Source organism: Lepidochelys kempii, chromosome 3 (genome assembly GCF_965140285.1).
Source record: "Lepidochelys kempii isolate rLepKem1 chromosome 3, rLepKem1.hap1, whole genome shotgun sequence".
In the NCBI taxonomy this organism is placed as follows: domain Eukaryota; kingdom Metazoa; phylum Chordata; order Testudines; family Cheloniidae; genus Lepidochelys; species Lepidochelys kempii.
This window is the reverse complement of record NC_136382.1, coordinates 209,523,356-209,544,394: the sequence shown is the minus strand read 5'-3', so window position 1 is coordinate 209,544,394 and position 21,039 is coordinate 209,523,356. Positions and strand designations below refer to the sequence as shown.

The window sequence follows — 21,039 nt, the reverse complement described above, 5'->3', positions numbered from 1 at the left end:
CAAGGATAAGTTCCTGGGTTAGTGGTTCTGTTGTGTGGTATGTGGTTGTTGGTGAGTATTTGCTTCAGGTTGCGGGGCTGTCTGTAGGCAAGGACTGGCCTGTCTCCCAAGACTTGTGAGAGTGTTGGGTCATCCTTTAGGATAGGTTGTAGATCCTTAATAATGCGTTGGAGGGGTTTTAGTTGGGGGCTGAAGGTGACGGCTAGTGGCGTTCTGTTATTTTCTTTGTTAGGCCTGTCCTGTAGTAGGTAACTTCTGGGAACTCTTCTGGCTCTATCAATCTGTTTCTTTACTTCTGCAGGTGGGTATTGTAGTTGTAAGAAAGCTTGACAGAGATCTTGTAGGTGTTTGTCTCTGTCTGAGGGGTTGGAGCAAATGCGGTTGTATCGCAGATACAAATCAGATGTCAAGAATTATAACATTCATAAACCAGTCGGAGAACACTTCAATCTCTCTGGTCACGCAATCACAGACATGAAGGTCGCTATCTTAAAACAAAAAAACTTCAAATCCAGACTCCAGCGAGAAACTGCTGAATTGGAATTCATTTGCAAATTGGATACTATTAATTTAGGCTTAAATAGAGACTGGGAGTGGCTAAGTCATTATGCAAGGTAGCCTGTTTCCTCTTGCTTTTTCCTACCCCCCCCCCCAGATGTTCTGGTTTAACTTGGATTTAAACCTGGAGAATGGTCAGTTTAGATGAGCTATTACCAGCAGGAGAGTGAGTTTGTGTGTGTATGGGGGTGGGGGGGATGTGAGAAAACCTTGATCTATGCAGGAAATAGCCCGACTTGATTATGTAAAGAGTTGTCACTTTGGATGGGCTAGCACCAGCAGGAGAGTGAATTTGTGTGGGGGGGTGGAGGGTGAGAAAACCTGGATTTGTGCTGGAAATGGCCCACCTGTTGATCACTTTAGATAAGCTATTACCAGCAGGACAGTGGGGTGGGAGGAGGTATTGTTTCATGATTTCTGTGTGTATATAAAGTCTGCTGCAGTTTCCACGGTAAACATCTGATGAAGTGAGCTGTAGCTCACGAAAGCTCATGCTCAAATAAATTGGTTAGTCTCTAAGGTGCCACAAGTACTCCTTTTATTTTTTTAAAGTACTTTCAAAAATTATTGTTTTGTAAAACTTTTGATGGAACTAGTCATAATGTAAAGTAATACAGTTTATATGTTTTTTTGTATTGTCTAAATGGGCAGCTCCTATATAATAGTTTCTAATACTTTTTCATAGCATAAACAACCTTCCCCTTGCATTTGTGATCACATAATTTTCTTGCAACAACTACAGCATTTGCTTAAATTGAAAGATAATATTAGGAAGGTATTTAATGTTTCTTTGAGTAGTGTCCCTGTGGGTGCTCCACTTCAAGTGCACATGCACCTCAAAGTGGAACACCCGTAAGGGGATACATCTCGAAGTTACTCCAATTACTGCATAAGGTGAGTAACCTCTCCATTTTTAGCTTCTTTTAATGCCATTTACCAGATGGAATCAAGGGGGAAAAACAGTGCCATGTGACCAGCCTACTCTCCATGGACCACCAGCATATACTCTGTGGATCCTAGTCTGAGAATGTGCTAAAATGTTCTTTGTCTCCACTTCTTTTTGGAATCTCAAGAAAATTGACTCACTTGTTAAATACTTGTATTGTCAATAGAGAGAAAAGTTCAAAACTGGATAAACAGGATGAAAGCATCATTGTTAAAATATGAAGTTGAATAAATTCAGCATTTAGAATTAATAATCTCTTTGTCTCTCCTTTTCTGTCATATTTACAGGGAGACCAGTGTAAATTTGATCATGATGCAGAGATAGAGAAAAAAAAGGAAATCTGCAAGTTTTACATACAGGGTTATTGTACCAAAGGAGACAACTGCATTTATTTGCATAATATCCTTTGGAAAAAACTATATTTGAATTAAAATCCGAGTTAAGGTTTTTATATTTTAGTATAATTTGATTTTTCTTTAGACACTTCATAAACACACTGACTGATTGTGTTTTATTGTGAAATATCATTTGCAAAGTTTGTGCAATTGGTATATGGTGATATGTGCATGAAACTGAGAAGCTTTTCAAATTATAGTTAGGTACTTTCCATGGATTCTTTATAATTTTTCTTTTGAGGTTTATAACCTGATTATATATATTAAAAAAATCTAAACATTACAGTTGGTTCACAAGCTTTTATCCCATGGATTTGTTTTTATGAAGGCAACATTGGCAAGATAAAATTATAGAGTATACAATTTTTTTCATCTTTTTTACTGTTGGGGTATTATTGGAAGATTAAAACTGAGAACTCTTAGAAATTAGTTTTCTTTTTACCATGTATTTTGTGTGTCTGACATCCCATAAAGACATAGATTAGGGAGTCTATAACATCATAGCCCTCTCTTGATTCCTTCAGTGGAAATAGTAAACACTGCAGCCAGCTCTCTCTGTGGTAAGAATGAGATATGACAACTTCAAGATCTCCATGTCCTTCCAGTCTGGAGCAGAAGGTGCAGTTAATTACCATTCTATACCTCCTTAGCACAGGGAGCTGGTGTACATCATTATTTGGTCATATTTCTAAATGACGGGGTGGGACAGTGGTTTGTGTGGGAGGAGAAGAGCTGGATGGGGACAGGGTGGCTTTCCCCAACACACACAAAAAACACTTTTTGGAGTTGGAGAGGGGGAATGGATTACTTGCACCTGTGTAAAATGAGTATAAAGTACTTCTTATTGAATAGCATTGTACACCTACTTTGCTCACATATTGCACTGATGTAAATGACTGCACAACTCAGTCTTCAGTCTTGAATTGTTAAAATAGCACTTGTTGTGGATTGTGCATGGTTGTACAAAGCCACAGAGTTGGTACAACTATTTCATGAACAACTATTAGGCATTAGTTTTTATGTGCGGTTGTGTGATGGATGGTTAACATTGATTTGTATTTTGTATTCGCTGGAGTTGTTTTAACTGTGCAAGCAGAGTTAATTTTTCCCTGACCTGCAATCAAACTTTTCTACTGAATTTGGATGGTGAGGGTTTTGTGTATGAGAGAGAGAACTGGATGGTATGGTTGCTGTCAATTATGTAATCTTATCTGGATTGCTTTAGTATGTGTGATGTTTTTAGGGATGCAAATAATGGCATGTCTTGTTTTGAAATGCCCTTACCAATCTAAAATAAAGTTAAAGATTTTGGGGTGGGAATTCAGAGTCAGATTAGCTTGCTTTAAAGAATAAATTAATTTTACTGCTCTTTATTCCATTTAGCAACACAACTAAGAGAGAGAAAGCAGCAGTCTCTTCTTTCATTGCTTCCTCAACAGAATTGTTTACTGAGTTTTAATCAGCTCTGCTTGTGCAAATCCTACTGAAGGCAGCTGGGTTGCATGAGTGTCACTAAGGGTATAGAGTAACAGCCGTGTTAGTCTGTATTCACAAAAAGAAAAGGAGTACTTGTGGCATCTTAGAGACTAACCAATTTATTTGAGCATAAGCTTTCGTGAGCTACAGCTTACTTCATCGGATGTATACTGTGGAAACTGCACAAGACATTATATACACAGAGACCATGAAACAATACCTCCTCCCATCCCACTCTCCTGCTGGTAATAGCTTATCTCTCCAGTGATCACTTTAGATAAGCTATTACCAGCAGGAGCGTGGGATGGGAGGAGATATTGTTTCATGGTCTCTGTGTATATAATGTCTTCTGCAGTTTCCACAGTATGCATCCGATGAAGTGAGCTGTAGCTCACGAAAGCTTATGCTCAAATAAATGGGTTAGTCTCTAAGGTGCCACAGGTACTCCTTTTCTTTTTACTAAGGGTATAATTTGTCCTGAGAGCTTTTCTACTGATGGTCCATGACAAGGAAAGATCATAGTTTAACTTTGAAAACCTAGATTAAGTTTGAAATCTGGCAGTTAGAAAAAATTTTTATTTGCAAACTGAATATATTTCAAATGTTACATGCAAACCTGGAACCTGACAGTAACGCTTGATCATTTTTTAGAGCAGAACCACACTTTATAAAGCTAAGAATATGTGTGTGTGTACACATTTTATATACACACACGCATTATACACAAACACACACATACATACACATACAGTAAAAGCTTTGTTATCTGGCAGAATGCGAGGTGCCGGTTAATCAAAAATTCCGGTTAAACATACAGTAAAAGCTTTGTTATCTGGCATGATGGGAGAATGGGGTGTGCCGGTTAATCAAAAATTCCAGTTAACTAAGAGTTATATTTACCAATGGAATACCAATTTTCAAAGAGTTAGAATACAATAAAATGAATAAAATATATTAAATAGCGTACAGGTACTCACCAATCCAGTAGTAGTCCTGCACTGCAGAGTGGTTGGTTTCTTGCAGCATGTAGGTGTATACAGGTAAAGTTTTCTATACAGTAGGTTATCTTATGACACTACATATCACTATGGGCAGCGCAATACACCCAAATCACTAAAAATACACTTAACACTAAAACTATACTGAACATAATTTAATCTTTCTTTGATGGTTCAGAAGGCACTTCAGGATCTTGCAGTGCCTCAGGGTCATTATTATTAACATCAATTATCATTGTAGATGTAGACGGTGTAGGAGCTTGGGCTGAATCTGTAATGACCCTATGACACACTCTGGAAGCTGCTTTTTCTTTTTAATAAATCCCTTGCTTGCTGATAATAATATCAGCTTGCTTACTTGTCTTCTGCCTCTTTTGAATAAAAGTAGAGGACAGAATGTGCAATTGCATAATCTCCTGGGCAGTATACTAGTCCCAGTTACTAGATTGAAGATTTGTATTGGGAGATATCAGAAAAGCCAGTTAATAGAGCTTTCCGGCTGATAAAGTGCCAGATAACATAGCTTTTACTGTATATAAAAAAACCCAAGAGCTGCTGTTTCAACCATTCCCCCCCACACACTTCAGTGAAGATTCCCTTTTCTTACACATAATCTGTCCCTAAATTTCATGGACCCGTATATGGTTTTTAATACAAATAACAGGTTTTGATTGATTTGATACTAAAATTGTACAAATTTTAATTTAAACAGATAAATACCTGGAAATTTAAAGTCCAGGATAAAACTTCATATTTAATCTCTGTTGTAAGTAATACATCATTTAAAGGATTAAATTTCCCTTGCTTCAAGAAGAGACTATACCTAATGATATATAACTTCACTATTTTGAGATGCTTACAGTAGGAAAAATTAGATAATCTAAGGATAAAAATTAGATAATCTAAGGAGGGAACTTCATCTTTTTCTGAAATTATTGGCTTTAGTTTGACAGATTATTAGGTTATTTCATATATTAAAAGATTAATAAAGACTTGAAGTTAGACTTTAGTAAGGGGCTATAGGGGGTGTGGTTTTTTGTTTGTTTTGGGGGGAGCAGGTTAAATGCATATAGTCAGTCTAGCACTGTGTCAAATAGGATTAAACAGTGAATTGCTTATTAGTCTTGTTATTAACCTTATTAATGCTTAAAATATGATTCTAGAAATGGTAAGTGTTTAGGAGCAGTGGAAGTCTAACTGAAAATTACTTTGTGAAACTGTTCCAAACTATGCAAATTAAATGTTGCTACCTGTTAGAGTCCTTAATATTTTTGCTGCTACATGAATTTCCTTGCAAGTTCTATCATACAGGAGCAAAATGTTACCAAGGGGATAAGTGCAAGTTTTCTCATGCTCCACTAACTAAAGAAACAAAAGAACTGCTAGATAAGGTGAGTAATGCTTATAGTGGTACAGTCAGTGAACATTATTTATGAGTGGCAAGCTAGTCAAGTGGAATAAATATAGGACGTGATCTTTCAAGGAGCCTAAGGGAGATAGTCACCTATCTCCCAGTGATGTTTAACATCCTAGCTCCCTGAGAAAATCTCAGCCCTGGAGTTTGGCTCTATGACCACATGCTACACAATGAATTCTCTTTTCCTTCTCTCTTATTCCAACTTCCTTATTCTTTCATTTTTACATGTATACTCATATGGCATAAAATGTATTATATGTATTTTAGAACATGTTACTGCTTTCTGTCTTCTGAAGTTACTGATCAGAGGACATGGACCTTCTAAAATCGTATGTTCCATATTGCAGAAATAGTTAAATTCCTGGCTGACCTAGAAGAAATTTTAATGGGGGATTTAGAATTCTTCTGAGTTTGATGTTAATGGCAGGAAATATATAATAGACATACTATTACAGAGCAGTTTAATTCTTTTAACATATAAAATGAAGACCTACAATGAAATGTTAAGTTCAGTGCAAATTTAGTACAAGAACTTTCACTGCGTTGCTTTGTTTTAGGTTTTGAATACTGAAGAGGAGCCACAAAATGAAGATGAAAAAGAACTGGAGGAACTCAGAAAGCGTGGCATAGTTCCTCTTCCTAAGCCACCTCCAGGAGTTGGACTTCTGCCAACGCCACCTGAGCAATTTTCATTTTCTGAGTCTGATACAGAAAATTTTCAAGATCCTTCTGGTGAATTCAAGAAAATTCCATCTCTGTTTGAGATAGTTGTGAAACCGACTGTGGATTTAGCACACAAGATTGGAAAAAAGTAGGTTTTAGATTGAAATATGGCTTTATAAACACTTGAGAAATGGACCACACTACATTTTTAGAAGAAACTGATAGCCTTGAGGATTTCCAGTGTTTGCTATCTAACAGGGGGCGGGAGGAGAATTTCCACTGTTTGCCATCATAATTATAGTATCTTTTGCATATCTAATACCCTGTACATAGGATTACTATTCTTGGGTCTTGACCTTCCCAGAAGAAACAGGCAAGGAATTCACTCCCTTCGGTGTGTTTTTCCAGTCCTCTGAGTGACTATGAACCCACCTTCCTTTGCATGGTGAACAAACCTCCCTCTCCCTCTAATCTCCCTGATAGTCAGCTCTTTCTTGACTTCAGTCAATGAAGGAACTCCCGATGAAATGGTGTGTGGGGTCTTCGTTGCTACTATTCCAGCTCTGCCGGACGTCACTACCTTTACCTGAGCTGTTCCTCTTACCCAGCTACTTCCCGTAAAACTTAAACCTAATTGTTAGATATGAAGTTTTATCTGGTCCTGTTGAGTTGGATTTTTTTCAAAGCTCTTTGAGTTCAGGTCTTTGTTGGTCGTGGGATGTTTTAAACTGTAATTTGGGCAGGTGTTGTGCAAACCTGCACATGCAGTTCTGCCAATACACCTTGCTGTTGACTGCAAAAACTGTTCTGCTGCTCCACTCTTGGGCTCCTCATGATTGCCATTTGTGATGGATTTGTGGCACACAATGTGATGTGTTTGTAATGTGGACAGACATTTACTATAAGAATTAGTTTGCCACTGCCAACCTCAGATCTACTTGGCACCAAAAAGATTTGAACAGATATCCCCAAAGGAATTTGGAATCTAAACAGCTTTTTTCTAACTCCCCCACTGCTTTTAGGCAAAAAAAGTGTTGTTTGCAGTGTTTTTCTATCCATGTTCATCCCAGGATATTAGAGAGACATGGTGGGTAAGGTAATATCTTATATTGAACCAACTTTTGTTGGTGAAAGAGACAAGCTTCCAAGCTACACAGAGCTCTTCTTCAGGGAAAAAATGGTAAGGGAAACCATTACAGTATGGAAAAACTCTAATCATTCCCTGATGGTCTAAAGAACAACTCGACTAAGAAAATACAGTTCCTAGTGCTGTTCACATCCATACATCAGTAATACTTGTGCAGGTTAAAGTCAACAGAAGATATCTTGCAGTATTAAGTGCAGTGTTTACCTTAGACCTTAGTTTCTCCTGTACAGCTGACACATCAGGTAGTCCAGTTCCTTCACTGATTACAGTTGCTTGCGAGTTGTGATACTTTGTCTCAGATGGTGCTAGTGCAGTCAATATCCTTCGTTTACTGTCTTCTTCCTTGGCCTTCCTAACTTTCTCTTTCCTTCTTCAGGTACCCAATTCAGTGTTTGTCTAGCATGTCTCCCACCCTCCATATGGTTTACATGTCCCAATCACATGAGCTTGCTTTCTTTAATATTTTCTAACATGTTCTGCTCTGTCAGCTCCCACAATCTTGCATTTGTTACTTTATCTTTCCATGAATTATGTAATGTTTTCCTCTGCCATCTCTGATCAGCCTCCTCCAATCTCTTTTTGTTACCCACTGTCATCAGCCAAGTCTCCGCTGTGTACACTAGCATGCTCAATACAATTGCATGATATAATCTGACCTTTAGTTTGGTGTAGAGATCTCTGTTGACCAGTTGTTGTTCATCCTTCTGAAAGTAATGTTTGCTTTTCCTCATCTCATGTGGATATCTTTATCACAGCTACGTTCAAGTGTTGTCATGTTCCCCAGAGAGCACAACTCTTCTACCTGTTCAGTTTATTTTCCATCCACGTACACATTTGCATGTATTGTCCAGTTTCCTACATTTATAATCTTTGTTTTCTCTGATTTACTTTCAATCCAATTTTTGCTGCTTCCTGTTCTTCCTCTGATGTAAAGCCAATTATTCTGTTCCACATCATGCTTAGTAAAGCAGTGACTTGTTTGCCATAGGGACAGGGTAAAATGTTGTGGAAAACAGATGTCATTCCAAACTTCTAGAAAGGTATGGCAAGGAGAGGAAAGTTGTATTTTTTAAAATGTTGCCTTTTTAAAATGTGTAAATTATATGTACTGCGATCTGGTTTTGTGTAGCATGTATGTGTGCTTGTTTTTTACTTGTCAATTTTCTACCTACAGGCCACCAACTTTCTATAACAGCACATCACCACCAAGACCACAGTTTCAGGGAAATGACCCACATCCTCAGCATATGTATAATCCAGGGTCAAGTCCAGGACCTGGTCCCAGCATACCACAAGGACATAATGGACCAGTAATGCACCCAGGTTCTCCTGGGCATCACCAATGTACAGGACCCCAAGGTCCAGCAATGCCACACAGCCCTCCTTTGCAGCCTGTTCCACCAGGCTTTTTAGGACCACAAGGTCAAACTGGCATACCGATTCAAGCACAAGCTGGTCCACCTTTAACACCACCAGGCATTGGTGCACCATACAACACTCCAGGAGTTCAAGGACATATGATGAATATGCCCAGAGAGAATCATTGCCCACCAGGCCCACTGTATCAGCAGATTCCTGGTGAACGACAGCAGAACATCAATTATGAATCTATTCAGAAACCAGCTGATTTCTATGACAATTACTATTCACATCAAGCTGTACATAGCTTTCAGCCAACTAATAACACAGGAGGTAAGTCTGTGTTCAGAATTGTTTTTGTTCCTTGGTGAGACATGTTTCTGTTTTCTGAAGTATTACTGCACCTCTAGAAGAATTGAGAGAAATATTAGAATAATTAGCCTGTTTTGAGATAATCTTTAAAGAATATTATGAAACAACCTTCTTTTAAAAAAGAAAAAAGCTATTCTAGAACTTTCAAAAAAAGAGAAGAAATCTAGCAGAGAGCCATTCTGTAGAGCTGACTGAAGTAAAGACACTAGGACTAGTACTTGTAAATTTAGCATTTACAAGAATTCTAATGCATCAGGCTAAACAAGCCAGTCAGTTTTCTTCCCTCTGACTCCTTTAGCTCTTTGTTCTATACTCACCATATGTAGTGTAGTTGTAGCTATGATGGTCCCAATGATATAAGAGGGACAAGGAGGGCGAGGTGATAACTTTTATTGGACCAACTTCTGTTGGTCAGAGAGACACGGTTTCGAGCTACATAGAGCTTTTCCTCTGGTCAGCTGGAAAGCTTGTCTCACCAACAGAAGTTGGTCCAGTAAAAGATATTACCTCACATCTTGTCTCTCCCCATATAACTTTATTCATACAGGAAAAATTTGTAACAGATTTTGGAAGTATTGAATGCAGATTGTAAATCAGATGTCTAGTTCAATGATACTCAGGTGGTGGCTCTTCAGTGTGTCTCCTGCGGCTCTTTGCAGCACATGATATTAAAACACTGGTTTAATTATTAACCAATCAGGAGGCTTTTACTATGTTATTAACCAATGGTAGTTGATAAAATAATATTTGATCAATCACTAACCAATCGCCCACATGTAGAATACAGATAGGGACCAGCACTTGAAGAAGAAATAGAGGCTACTTACCTGTAACAGATTCTCCAGGATGTATTGTCCCTATCTGTATTCCACTACTTGTCCTCCGTCCCCTCTGCTCCAAATCATGACTAGATGCACAATAAAAAGGAGGAACTAGAGAGGTGTCAGTCCACACTGCCCCTTACTCTCTTGGTTCAGAACATGAGGAGAACAACTGTGCACGTGCAGGCCAGTGGATGCTACTTGCTAGACATCTCTGATCTCGGGTGCATGGTGTGTATGTAGAATACAAGTAGAATACAGATAGGGATCACACGTCTCGAGGAACCTCCTGTTACAGATAAGTAACCTCACTTTCTTTGCTAGGATCAAGGTACAGTCTAACTTTTAGCCTGAAACTAGATGAATCTTTGAGAGCTTGTTTATCCTGAACAGCTGGTGGTTGTCCTTGTTCTCCTTCAGACCAACAAGTCATCTTGCATAAAAACCCTCCTATTTGGAAGATATTCAGGGTCTGGCTGTCTGAATGTAAAACTTCAAAAAGATTCAGGAGCCTCATTTTCAGTTGACTCGACACAAGGAGCCTAAATACCACTCTTTCAGTTTTACTCATAGTCTCAATGCGAACACAGCCTCCGTTAAGATATGCTTTTTCTGTTTACTGTATCTGAGTGACTGCCTTGGCACCTTATGGGTCCAATATGGCTGTTTTGTGAACCTTTCAGGTATCGTCTAGTAAAATCTGGCTTCTCACCCTCAATCTTCCTGATTTATCAAGGCAGTAGAGAAGCTCTGTCCACCTCTCAAAATTTGCAGAATTTAGTGTTACCATTTTTTTTCTATCACGCAGTTATACTCACAAAGAGACATAATTAAAGTTGCAGTGCTAACCTTAATTCTGATGTTTCCTAACTTTTTGAGTGCTAATCTTTGCAATTTTAAAAATATTTTTAATGTAACTTTTCTCCCTGTGTGTAGATACAGATAGTCCCTTTAAAAAAAACAGTTCTATTCACAATAGATTTGATAAAATCCTTTCTTACTGGTGTTATAGCCAAGGGGAGAGTATCATTTTATCGTTTATTTTAGCACACTATGTGTGCAAATTGGTGAAAAATCATCTGAAAGCTTGAGAATTGTCAGATTTTTGTTACAATTTAGGATTATTATTTTTTTGCAAATTAAACAGTTCTTTTCAATTGGGGAAAAAATCAGAGTTGACTTTGCAGTTTGTATGTCATGTTTCAGCCTGTTTCAATATGAATTAGTTGAAAGATTAACCTTTATACAGTGGGATTTATAAATATTTTCAAATTTATTTCAATTAATATTGCCTTGTAAAGTCTTCTCTGGCTATTTGTTAGCAGTAAATTAGCTGATTCTTTTTTAATATTATATATGCAGATGGAACATGGCATGGAGAATTTACTGATCACCAGGCTCACCTCATTGTTCAAGATTCACATAAGAGTGGAAATGAGTCAGATCGCGTCAGTAAAACAGGCCATAAACCTGCTATTAATGTACCGGATTTTCTTCCAGCAATGCAGAAAGCCCTTTTTGTAAGACTTAGTCAAAAACAGCAAGAAGATGGAGAACCAATCAGCAGTCAGTCTCAGAGGGCAATGAGCAAGGAAGAAGGTAATGTTGACTCTTACATTCTAAGAAAAAATTCTTTTATATTGTGTCAGGATAATAATCCCATTTTTATTTTGTGACTATTCCCATTAATTACACTATGCCTATATAAGTTCCTCCTTTAATTTCAACGGAATAACTTATTCTTTGCTTCTTTTCCTAACCTGTTTTGTAGTTTTTCTGTGGGCTCTTTAATACAGTAGAACCTCAGAGTTAGGAAAACCTCGGGAATGGAGGTTGTTCGTAACTCTGAAATGTTCCTAACTCTGAACAAATTATGGTTATTTGTTGCAAAAGTTTATAACTGAATGTTGACATAATACAGCTTTGAAACTTTACTGTGCAGAAGAAAAATGCTGCTTTTAATCCTCTTAATGTAAATGAAACAAGCACAGAAACAGTTTCCTTACCTTGTCAAATCTCTTTTTAAACTTTCCCTTTTAGTAATTTACGTTTAACACATTTTCGTTGTTGTTGTCTCTGCTGCTGCCTGATGGCATACTTATGGTTTCCAGTTAGGTATGTGGTTGACCAGTCAGTTCACAACTGGTGTTCATAACTCTGAGGTTCTACTGTATTAGTCTTGGTACCAGTCTTATTCATTATTTTTATTAATAACCATGAGACAGAAGTACAACTGTGCTAATGAAGTGTGCTGCTGATACAAAGTTGGGAGGCATCCTCAATACAGAAGGAGGATCAGAGTATTATACAGGAAGGTCTGGACGACCTTGACAACTGGAGTGACAGAAATAGGATGAAATTCAATAGTACAGAGTTCAAGGTCATGAACGTAGGGTCTAATAATAAGAATTTCAGCTACCTGCTGGGGCATGGATGGCCAATCTTATGAGAGGAGACTGAGGGTATGTCTGCACTGCAGTTAAAAACCTGCAGCTGGCGGGGCTCTAGCTGCAAGGCTGTTTCATTGCAATGTAGACTTCCAGGCTCAGGCAGCAGCCCATGCTCTGGGACCCTCCCACCTCACCAGGTCCCAGAGCTTGGGCTGCAGCCTGAACTCGGAAGTCTACACTGCAGTGAAACTGTCCCACAGCCTGAGCCCCGTGAGCTTGAGTCATCTGGCATGGGCCAGCCACGAGTTTTCATCTGCAGTGGAGACATTCCCTGAAAGGGCTTGGCTTATTTAGCCTAGCAAAAAGAAATCTGAGAAGGGGATATGATTGCTGTCTATAAATACATTAGGGGGCATACATCAGGGAGGGAGAAGGGCTATTTAAGCTAAATGACAGTGCTAGCACAAGAAAAAATTGGTATAAAGTGGCTGGAAATTGGAGCTGGAAATTAGAAGGAGGTTTCTAGCCATCAAAGCGGTGAGGTTATGGAATAGCCTCCCAAAAGGAGTTGCATGAGAAAACAGTTTAATCAAATTTGAGAGAGAGCTGCACAAATTTATGAGTGCAGTTGTATGAAGTGGTTGCTTGTCATGTTGAGGAGCAGAGCTTAGCAACCCACCCCCTCCCAGTATATTCAGGGTGGGGGAGGGTTGGTCTCCTTCCTTGGAAGCATCAGAGATGGCTGCGGTTGGAGATGGGACACTGAACGGTGTGGGCCAGTGCTCTGAGGTGACACCGAGCATTCAGATGCTTGGCTGGTTGGTTCTTGCTCACTTGCTCAGGGCCTAACTGATCGCCATATGTGGTGTTAGGAAGATATTTCCCCCCAGATCGGATGGACAGCGATCTTGGGGTTTTTTCATTTTCTGCTTCAGAGTATTGGTGCTAGTCAGTTGACAGAAATTATCTGGGTATTGCTCACTTAATCATTTCCCTACCTCAGGCATTCCTGTTCTCTCTCTGCAGTCTAGTGTCCTCTGGTCTGTAATATTTTGATCCAGTTTCGGTTGTTGGGTTTAGTGTGTGGATACTGAGTGGTATTGGTGGCCTGTGACCTACAGCAGATCAGACTAAATGATCTGGTCGTCCCTTCTGGCCCTAAATTCTGACTGTTGCTTCCTTGAAGGGAGGGCAGATTACCTGTTTCTGTTAAAGAAGGATCAGTACAGCCACTGCCCAGGAAATCATTGGCAGATGCTGACAATCTGGCCAGCTATCACCCTGTGTCCTGTCTTCCAGTTCTGTTCAAGATTATCAAAAAGGCTGTGGCAAGACAACTCTTGTAGTATCTAGTGATCTCAGACCTCCATGAGAATCTGGGTATGATTCTGGGTCTGGGACATAGACTGCATTGGTAGAGTCTCTTCCTGGCAATGGATGAAGATAGTGTGCATGCTGGCATTATTAAATCTATCAGCTGTCTTCAGTGCTGTTGATCATGAGGTGTTGCTGACTCACCTTCAAATCACAGCAGTGGCAGATGGGTTGCTTTAGCGTGACTCAGGTCTTTCCTTGTAGAGTCACTTGTAGAGCGTGACTCAGGTGGTGGTAGTAGTAGGAAAGTGCTCCTCCTCTCTTAAGGTGCTTACACATGGAACATCTGACTGGTCCAAAACAGTCAGTGATCATAGTCAGTGTCTGGGTGAGACTGGGGCATGGATTGAAAGTGAGTTGGTTGAAACTTAAGCTAGACGTGACTGAGGTGATGTTGATGGACTGGGAGATGATACTACAATTACAGGGCTTCCCACTAACTGCAGTAGTGGTTGATAATTTATCCTCAGTAATCTAATATTGTTTAAATACCTTCCCTTATTTCCCTTTCTGGAACCTGATTTCTCCCTGAATCCCTTACATCTTGGATTTCAAATATGAAAGGGAAATAGAGTAGCAGTTCAGCATTTCCACCTTGTCCATTTAAGACAGCAGCAAGCCATGTCTTTCCCCCTCAACCAACAATAAAGCCACTTACATCAGGATTCATGGGTTTAAAAATACATCTTTTTATGAAATTTAAATTAAACAGAATTGTTGACAGGAATAGTTATTTTCTTACACAAAAATATTGGAAGAGGTATACAAGAGAAGAGAAAGCAGCAGTTGAGTGTTTATTCTTAAGTTGTTATAACTAGTTTTTTTTACTCCCATTAACTGATTTCTGTGATCCTAATTTATAGTTGCTATTACCTTATTTTGCTAAGTCTTAACATCGGACGAAAGCCAGTTATTAAGAAATTATACTTAGATCAAAGTCTGTTGAATTTCCAATGATCATTTGTTTGACTAATCTTTGTTTTCTTTCAGATGATAATGTAAACTGGTACTCCAGTAGTGAAGAAGAAGAGGGAAGCAGTGTTAAATCAATATTAAAAACCTTAAAGAAACAAACTGAGAATATTAGGAATCGGCAACAACATTCCACAGAACAACATATGGTCGTTGTTCCTACTGACCCAAGACTTGCTAAAGAGAAATGTACAGGAAACCAGGCTGTTGATCCAAGACTGAGATCCACTCCTAGATCAAATACTAGGAAACCTACAGAGTCATCATCTTTTGACCCAAGGCTTGCACGGGATCCCAGAATGTTAAAGGTTAATGAAAGTGGGCTTGCAAGTTCTTCTGTTGGTGGTACAAAGTTAGATTTACATCATGCACCCACTGGAGTTAAGGTCAAGCAAAAAGGAATGGATGATGATGAAGAGGATGCAGAACGAGAATTAAGAGAGAGAGCTTTTCTAATACCTTTGGAACCTTTACCTGGTGTAACATTAAGGGATCCAAGATCTCAGCTTCGACAGTTTAGCCACATTAAAATGGATATTATCCTGACCAAACCAAACTTTGCTAAACATATTGTATGGGCTCCTGAAGATCTACTTCCAATACCCTTGCCTAAACCTGACCCGGTGTCTTCAATTAATTTACCTCTTCCTCCACTTATAGCTGACCAGAGGCTTAATAAATTACGTAATTTAAAAAGTGATCCCCATCCAAATGCAATGCCAGCTGACCCAAGACTGGCAGCAAAAGCAAAAAATAATATAACAAGCAGAAGTGGTTCTTTGGATCAATCTGCAGATTTGCATGCCAGTAGTTCAAGCAAATTAGGAGATCCTCGCTTACAAAAAAATGTTGATCCCAGACTCCACAGACTGTCTAGTACAGAAACTCACCATGGAATCACAAAGGATTCTCATCCTCCAAAATTTGACCCTCGTCTAGCCAGATCTGGTATTGGTTCATCCCAGCCCTCAGAAGCTGTCATTTGTAAATCTGACCCAGACGTTCTGCCTCCTTATGCACCCAAACTATCATCAACAGGTGTTAGATTGGGAACTCCAAGCTCGATACTTAGTGGTATAAGTTTGTATGATCCAAGAGACCAGAGCTCATCTTCATTAGACCCAGCTCCAGTTAATTCAGGAGAGAATGGAGAGAACCAGAAAAAAAGTATTTTGAAAAATACTAGCAAAAATGAATCTACTCTGTCAGAAGACATGTTGCCACAGAAGTCTGTCCCAAATATGGATAAAAGTACAGAAGGATCAGCAGAGGCCAATTCAGAAAAAGCAAATAGCATCAGTAAATCTCAGGCTAAGCACTCCAGTACTGCACCAGCAGTGCATAATCTTCCTATCCAAGCTTTATCAGGATTGATCAGACCACAGTACAGTGATCCAAGGCAAGTTAGACAGCCTGGACAGGTAAATCAAATGCAAGATAACGATCCAAGTGGGGAATCTGATGATAAGTCACTAAAAGATGTTTTCAAGACTTTTGATCCAACTGCTTCACCATTTTGTTAGCAATTGATTTATTAAGTCTTTTTACGGTTGTGAATATTGCAGTTTTCTGCTGTTTTGTAACTGGTTTACCTATTTGCTTTATTTATTTTTAAATTATAATTATCAACACTTTTCAGCTGCTAATCTCAGAACCACATGCAGTTTCACAGTATGCTATAGTGTTTGCAAAGCTGTGGTATTTTCTATATAATACTTTTCCAATTTCAGGGAGACTAATAATTGACATGTAGAAAAGACCCTCTATCATGTTAGATCTGATAAAAGCACTTTCATTGTAAATAAGTCATTAAGAATTCAACTCGGAAGACCTGTATATGTGTAAGCTGTCTCTTTCATAATCAACATTTAGATATAATGATTGCCACTTTTGTATGATTGTATAGATTCAAGCAATATGATGTACATTACTGTGAGAGAGACTATTTAAGACAAGGATTGTCTTACTTATCAAGCCAAACCTACTAACTGAAATATACATAAATGAAGTAAAAGGAAAATGTTGATCCTCCTTTTCAGAGCAGTTGATGTAAGGCATTGTTTTTATTCATGCAGTCAATATTCTTAGTGTAAAAGATACCTATCACATATTGAGGAGTTAAAATGTCATATCTTTTTAAAGTATTTTATTCTATACTGTATATAGAAGAAATTGTGAAGTACATAACTAGAAGAACATTACTGTTAAAGTGGAGAATACCTAAGTTGTCTAATACAAAAAAGTTTTATTTAATTTTTCATGCATACACAATTCTGAATTAGTGTGATAGCTTACATTTTGGTGTTCATGTATTTCAATGTATTTTTGTATTCAGCTGCTTAATTTGTATTGCTTTTTTTGTATTGATGTAACTGCAGTACTTGTATTCATTGTGTCTTTATGACATTTTTAACAAAAAATTAAAAGATACAATCAAAGTCTGGTAGTCGCTGTTAAATTGCAAAATACCAGATAGTTACACACATGGAAAACAGTAATGGAGCAAGTCTGAAGCAGAGATGATGATTAAATTTGCTGTATTATACTCAGTTGCCACACAAACTTGTGTCCCAATTCTGCAGTCCTTTAGTAGGCAAAACTCTCATTAATTACAAAGGGAGTGTTAGCTCCATCATGGCTTCAGGGTCGGACTTTTAGTAAGAGAGAAAGGTTGGGGTTTTTTGTGAGGTGGAGTTGGTTTGTTTATATAAACTAAAAATATCTAGATGGTTACTCACAATGACACACTCCATATGGAGTGTCCAGCAGTATCATGGCTCTCCTTTGAGCTCTCATGGAGTAGCAGGCTCAGATCACAGCTGTCCTCATTGTCTTCTTTGTTCATCTCTTTGGGCTGTTTTTGTATATAGTTCAGTTGTTATATAGCTAGTTGGATTGTTTTTTGTTTTATTTAAAAAACTAGATTTTGATGCCTGCTCTGCTGCAGGACTCGTGGCTCCAGCCCACTTGGGTTACTCCCTTTCATTATATCTCCTCTTAGTTGGGCTTTTTTTCCTTTTCCCTTTAGTGTGGTGTTTGACTAGGACATGTCATGCCTGAGATAGCACCTTAATGTTGGTCACAGATGACTATTTTAAGTGTCTGTTGTACGTATGTGAAAGCAGTATTCCATACAGTTGCTATAGCTAGCTATCTTTCCTTCATGAACAGAACCCAGAAGAATCAGGAGGGCAATCTGATAATAAATATTACATTTGTGCTATGTAGCAGAGTTAACATTGCTTATAGGAACTTCACTTTTCAATTTGACTTCCTGGTTAATTTCTGAATCTTAATGCTGTATGAATAAAGTAACACTGGAATGCGTTACCTAGGGAGGTGGTGGAATCTCCTTCCTTAGAAGTTTTTAAGGTCAGGCTTGACAAAGCCCTGGCTGGGATGATTTAATTGGGGATTGGTCCTGCTTTGAGCAGGGGGTTGGACTCGATGACCTCCTGAGGTCCCTTCCAACCCTGATATTCTATGATTCACTATTCAAAATCAAAATGGCACATATTAAATGGATAAAAAGCTGGCTTTCTCATAGATCTGAAAACAGTTGTTAATTCAGAGTTATCAACTAGTGGGGTCCTACAAGGATTGTTTGTTGGCCAAGTGCTGTTCAATACCTAATTATCTGGAAAAAAATATAAATAATACAAACTTATAAAGTTTGCAGGTGACACAAAGATTGGTGGGGTAGTTAAAAATAATTACTTGGACTGGTGAGTGACCTGGAGTTTTTGGTAAGCTCAGGGCAGTCAAGCAGTATGCATATTAATACAACCAAATGCAAGGCTTTACATCTAGGAACAAGGAATATAGGTCACACCACCTGATGGGGGCTGTATTCTGGAAAGTTATGACTCTGAAAAGAACTTATGAGTTATTGTAGGTAACTGACTGCATATGAACTTGCAGTGTAAGGCTGTAGTAAAATGGGCTAACACTATACTTGGAGAATATCTAGCAGGAATCAGGAGGTGATATTACCTCTGTGTGTGGTATTAATGAGACCATTACTGGAGTACTGTGTCCAGTTCTAGTGTCCACAGTTTTTAAAAGATGTTGAAAAACTAGAGAGGATTCAGAGAAGAGCTTCCAAAATGATTTGAGAAAAGTGCCTTAAAGTGAGAGACTTTTAAGGACCTGAGCCTATTTAACTTATTAGAGATTTAGCCATGGCTATAAATACCTCCACATGGAAAAGATATCTGATGGTTCTTTAATACCAGATAAAGGCATATCAAGAGCCAATGGCTTGAATTTGAAGATGGCAAAGTTCAAACTGGAAATAAGATGGAAAAAAATGTAATGGCAAGTGTAACTAACCATCAGAACAGCTCACCTAGCAATGTGGTGGATTCGCCATCACTTGTGGTATTTAAATCAGCCAATCAGATTTGTGTTGTTTTTTTTTTAATGGAATTGTGGGTTTTGTGATAAAAGCATGAATTTTGCCACGGTTTTAGGGCATGACCTAATAAAGGTTTTCAGATATGGGGTCATTGCCAACTCTTAAAATGTCTGCCAGAGCCAACATAACATTGTCATAATTGGCAAATAATATTGCTTTACAGTTGAACATACAAAGGGTGTATTCTTGAGTTTGCTTCAACATGACCTTAAAATTGGTGGACACATTTTTTACTAATTTTGATTGTCATTGTGGTCTTAACAGAATTTAATCACATCTCCCTTTTTTCTTTCAGATGCTACCTTGGTTGTGTGAAAGCTGCTTGGTGATTGGATAATACTAACTTTACACGGTAGCTAAAAGATATTAGATTACTATTGGCTATTACTAGTGCTTCAAACATGTTAAAAAGATATACGCTTGCTCGAGAGCCAGCTCCATCACAAGAGACATCTCATGCCTCTACTGACTGTGGCAAGTATGTGTTATGCCAGAAAGAGACAGATGCAGAGTTGATTAATCCAGCAGAATCAAAAGGAGAGCATGCTGGAACTGGCTATCAAACTCTAGAAGAAAATACCAGATGTTTCCAAAAGCTGAATGCATTTCTTGTATGCATACACATATACAGATTAGATTATGCTGATGGTATTGAAAAAATACTTTGAACAAAACAAAATGGATGTTGGCACAAATCTTGCTACATGAAGTTTAACGGGACCAAATTTAAAAGGGCTGGAGGGGGGGGAACTGAGAAAGCTGTGGATCAAACTGAAAAACTGAAGAGGAAATACACATGTTGAAGAGATCAACAGGAAAAAAAAAGGCATCCTTTGTGAAATAAACATACTCTCAGAAGACCTCCATGAAGTCTGTGCCCTTGGCATTGATAGTCGGGCTAGTTGCAAGTATGTACTTGAGCTGCAAGATCAGTGCTTGTTTGCAAAACTAAGTGCAGCAGACTTAACGGCTCAAGAGGCAAAATATCATGCAACGTGTGTCTCTCTGCAACAAAGTCAGGGAGAAGAAAACCAAGCAAAGCAACACAGAGAATATGTTGCATAGAATTGCCTTTGTTGAACTGATAGCGTACTTTGAAGAGACAAGGCTGAATGAAGATGTGGCTGAAATCTTTAAATTAGCAGACCTCACAAGGTTCTGTAGAGCTAGTTTAGAACAGCTGGGGGTGACACTGGCTGGGCAGATTCACAGCTCTGAACTAAAATCCCATAGCCTTTCATGCATTGCAGATCTCTAAGCACACACAGAAGTATATGATGTGCATCATGCCTTCAGCCAGAATATTGGACAACCACTCTGAAAAGCATGTGAGGAAGACTGTGACGAAGAAGCACTTCACCTGTCCCAAACAGCAAAAATTATTCAAAGGGACATGTTTCAAATGAAAACAGTTTACTGAATCATTCGACTTAGGATGTCAAGCAAAATCTGTGCCTGAGTGATTATTGGCACTGATGTCCATGATATTGGATGGTCCAAACATTTAAAACTCAGAACAAGTTTCCAATCATCCAGCTACCCTTTTTTTGGCACAACTAGTGCAGTACAACAGCAACATCCATTGCCACAAAGGAATAGAAACTCTGTACCACAACAAAGTGGTAGAGAGACAAAGTGGATGAGCTGATATTTTATTTGGACCAACTTTTCTGTTGGTGAGAGAAACAAGGATTTGAGCTACACAAAGCTCTTCCTCAGGTCAGCTGTTGTCTC

The 21,039-nt window shown here is 38.5% G+C and overlaps 1 protein-coding gene across 5 annotated transcripts in view; it reads left to right on the top strand.

Annotated features, from left to right (window-relative positions):
* Positions 1-17,326, top strand: part of ZC3H6 (zinc finger CCCH-type containing 6) — a 76,535-nt gene extending 59,209 nt beyond the window's left edge. For all 5 annotated transcript variants that reach the window (XM_073339896.2, XM_073339895.2, XM_073339897.2 and 2 more), the window contains 6 exons: positions 1,792-1,905; positions 5,657-5,764; positions 6,348-6,601; positions 8,775-9,292; positions 11,515-11,751; positions 14,907-17,326. In XM_073339896.2, the coding sequence (XP_073195997.2) occupies positions 1,792-1,905; positions 5,657-5,764; positions 6,348-6,601; positions 8,775-9,292; positions 11,515-11,751; positions 14,907-16,411 (2,736 nt within the window). In that variant the 3' untranslated portion in view covers positions 16,412-17,326. The remainder of the gene's footprint in view (positions 1-1,791; positions 1,906-5,656; positions 5,765-6,347; positions 6,602-8,774; positions 9,293-11,514; positions 11,752-14,906) is intronic.
* Positions 17,327-21,039: the final 3,713 nt, after the last annotated feature.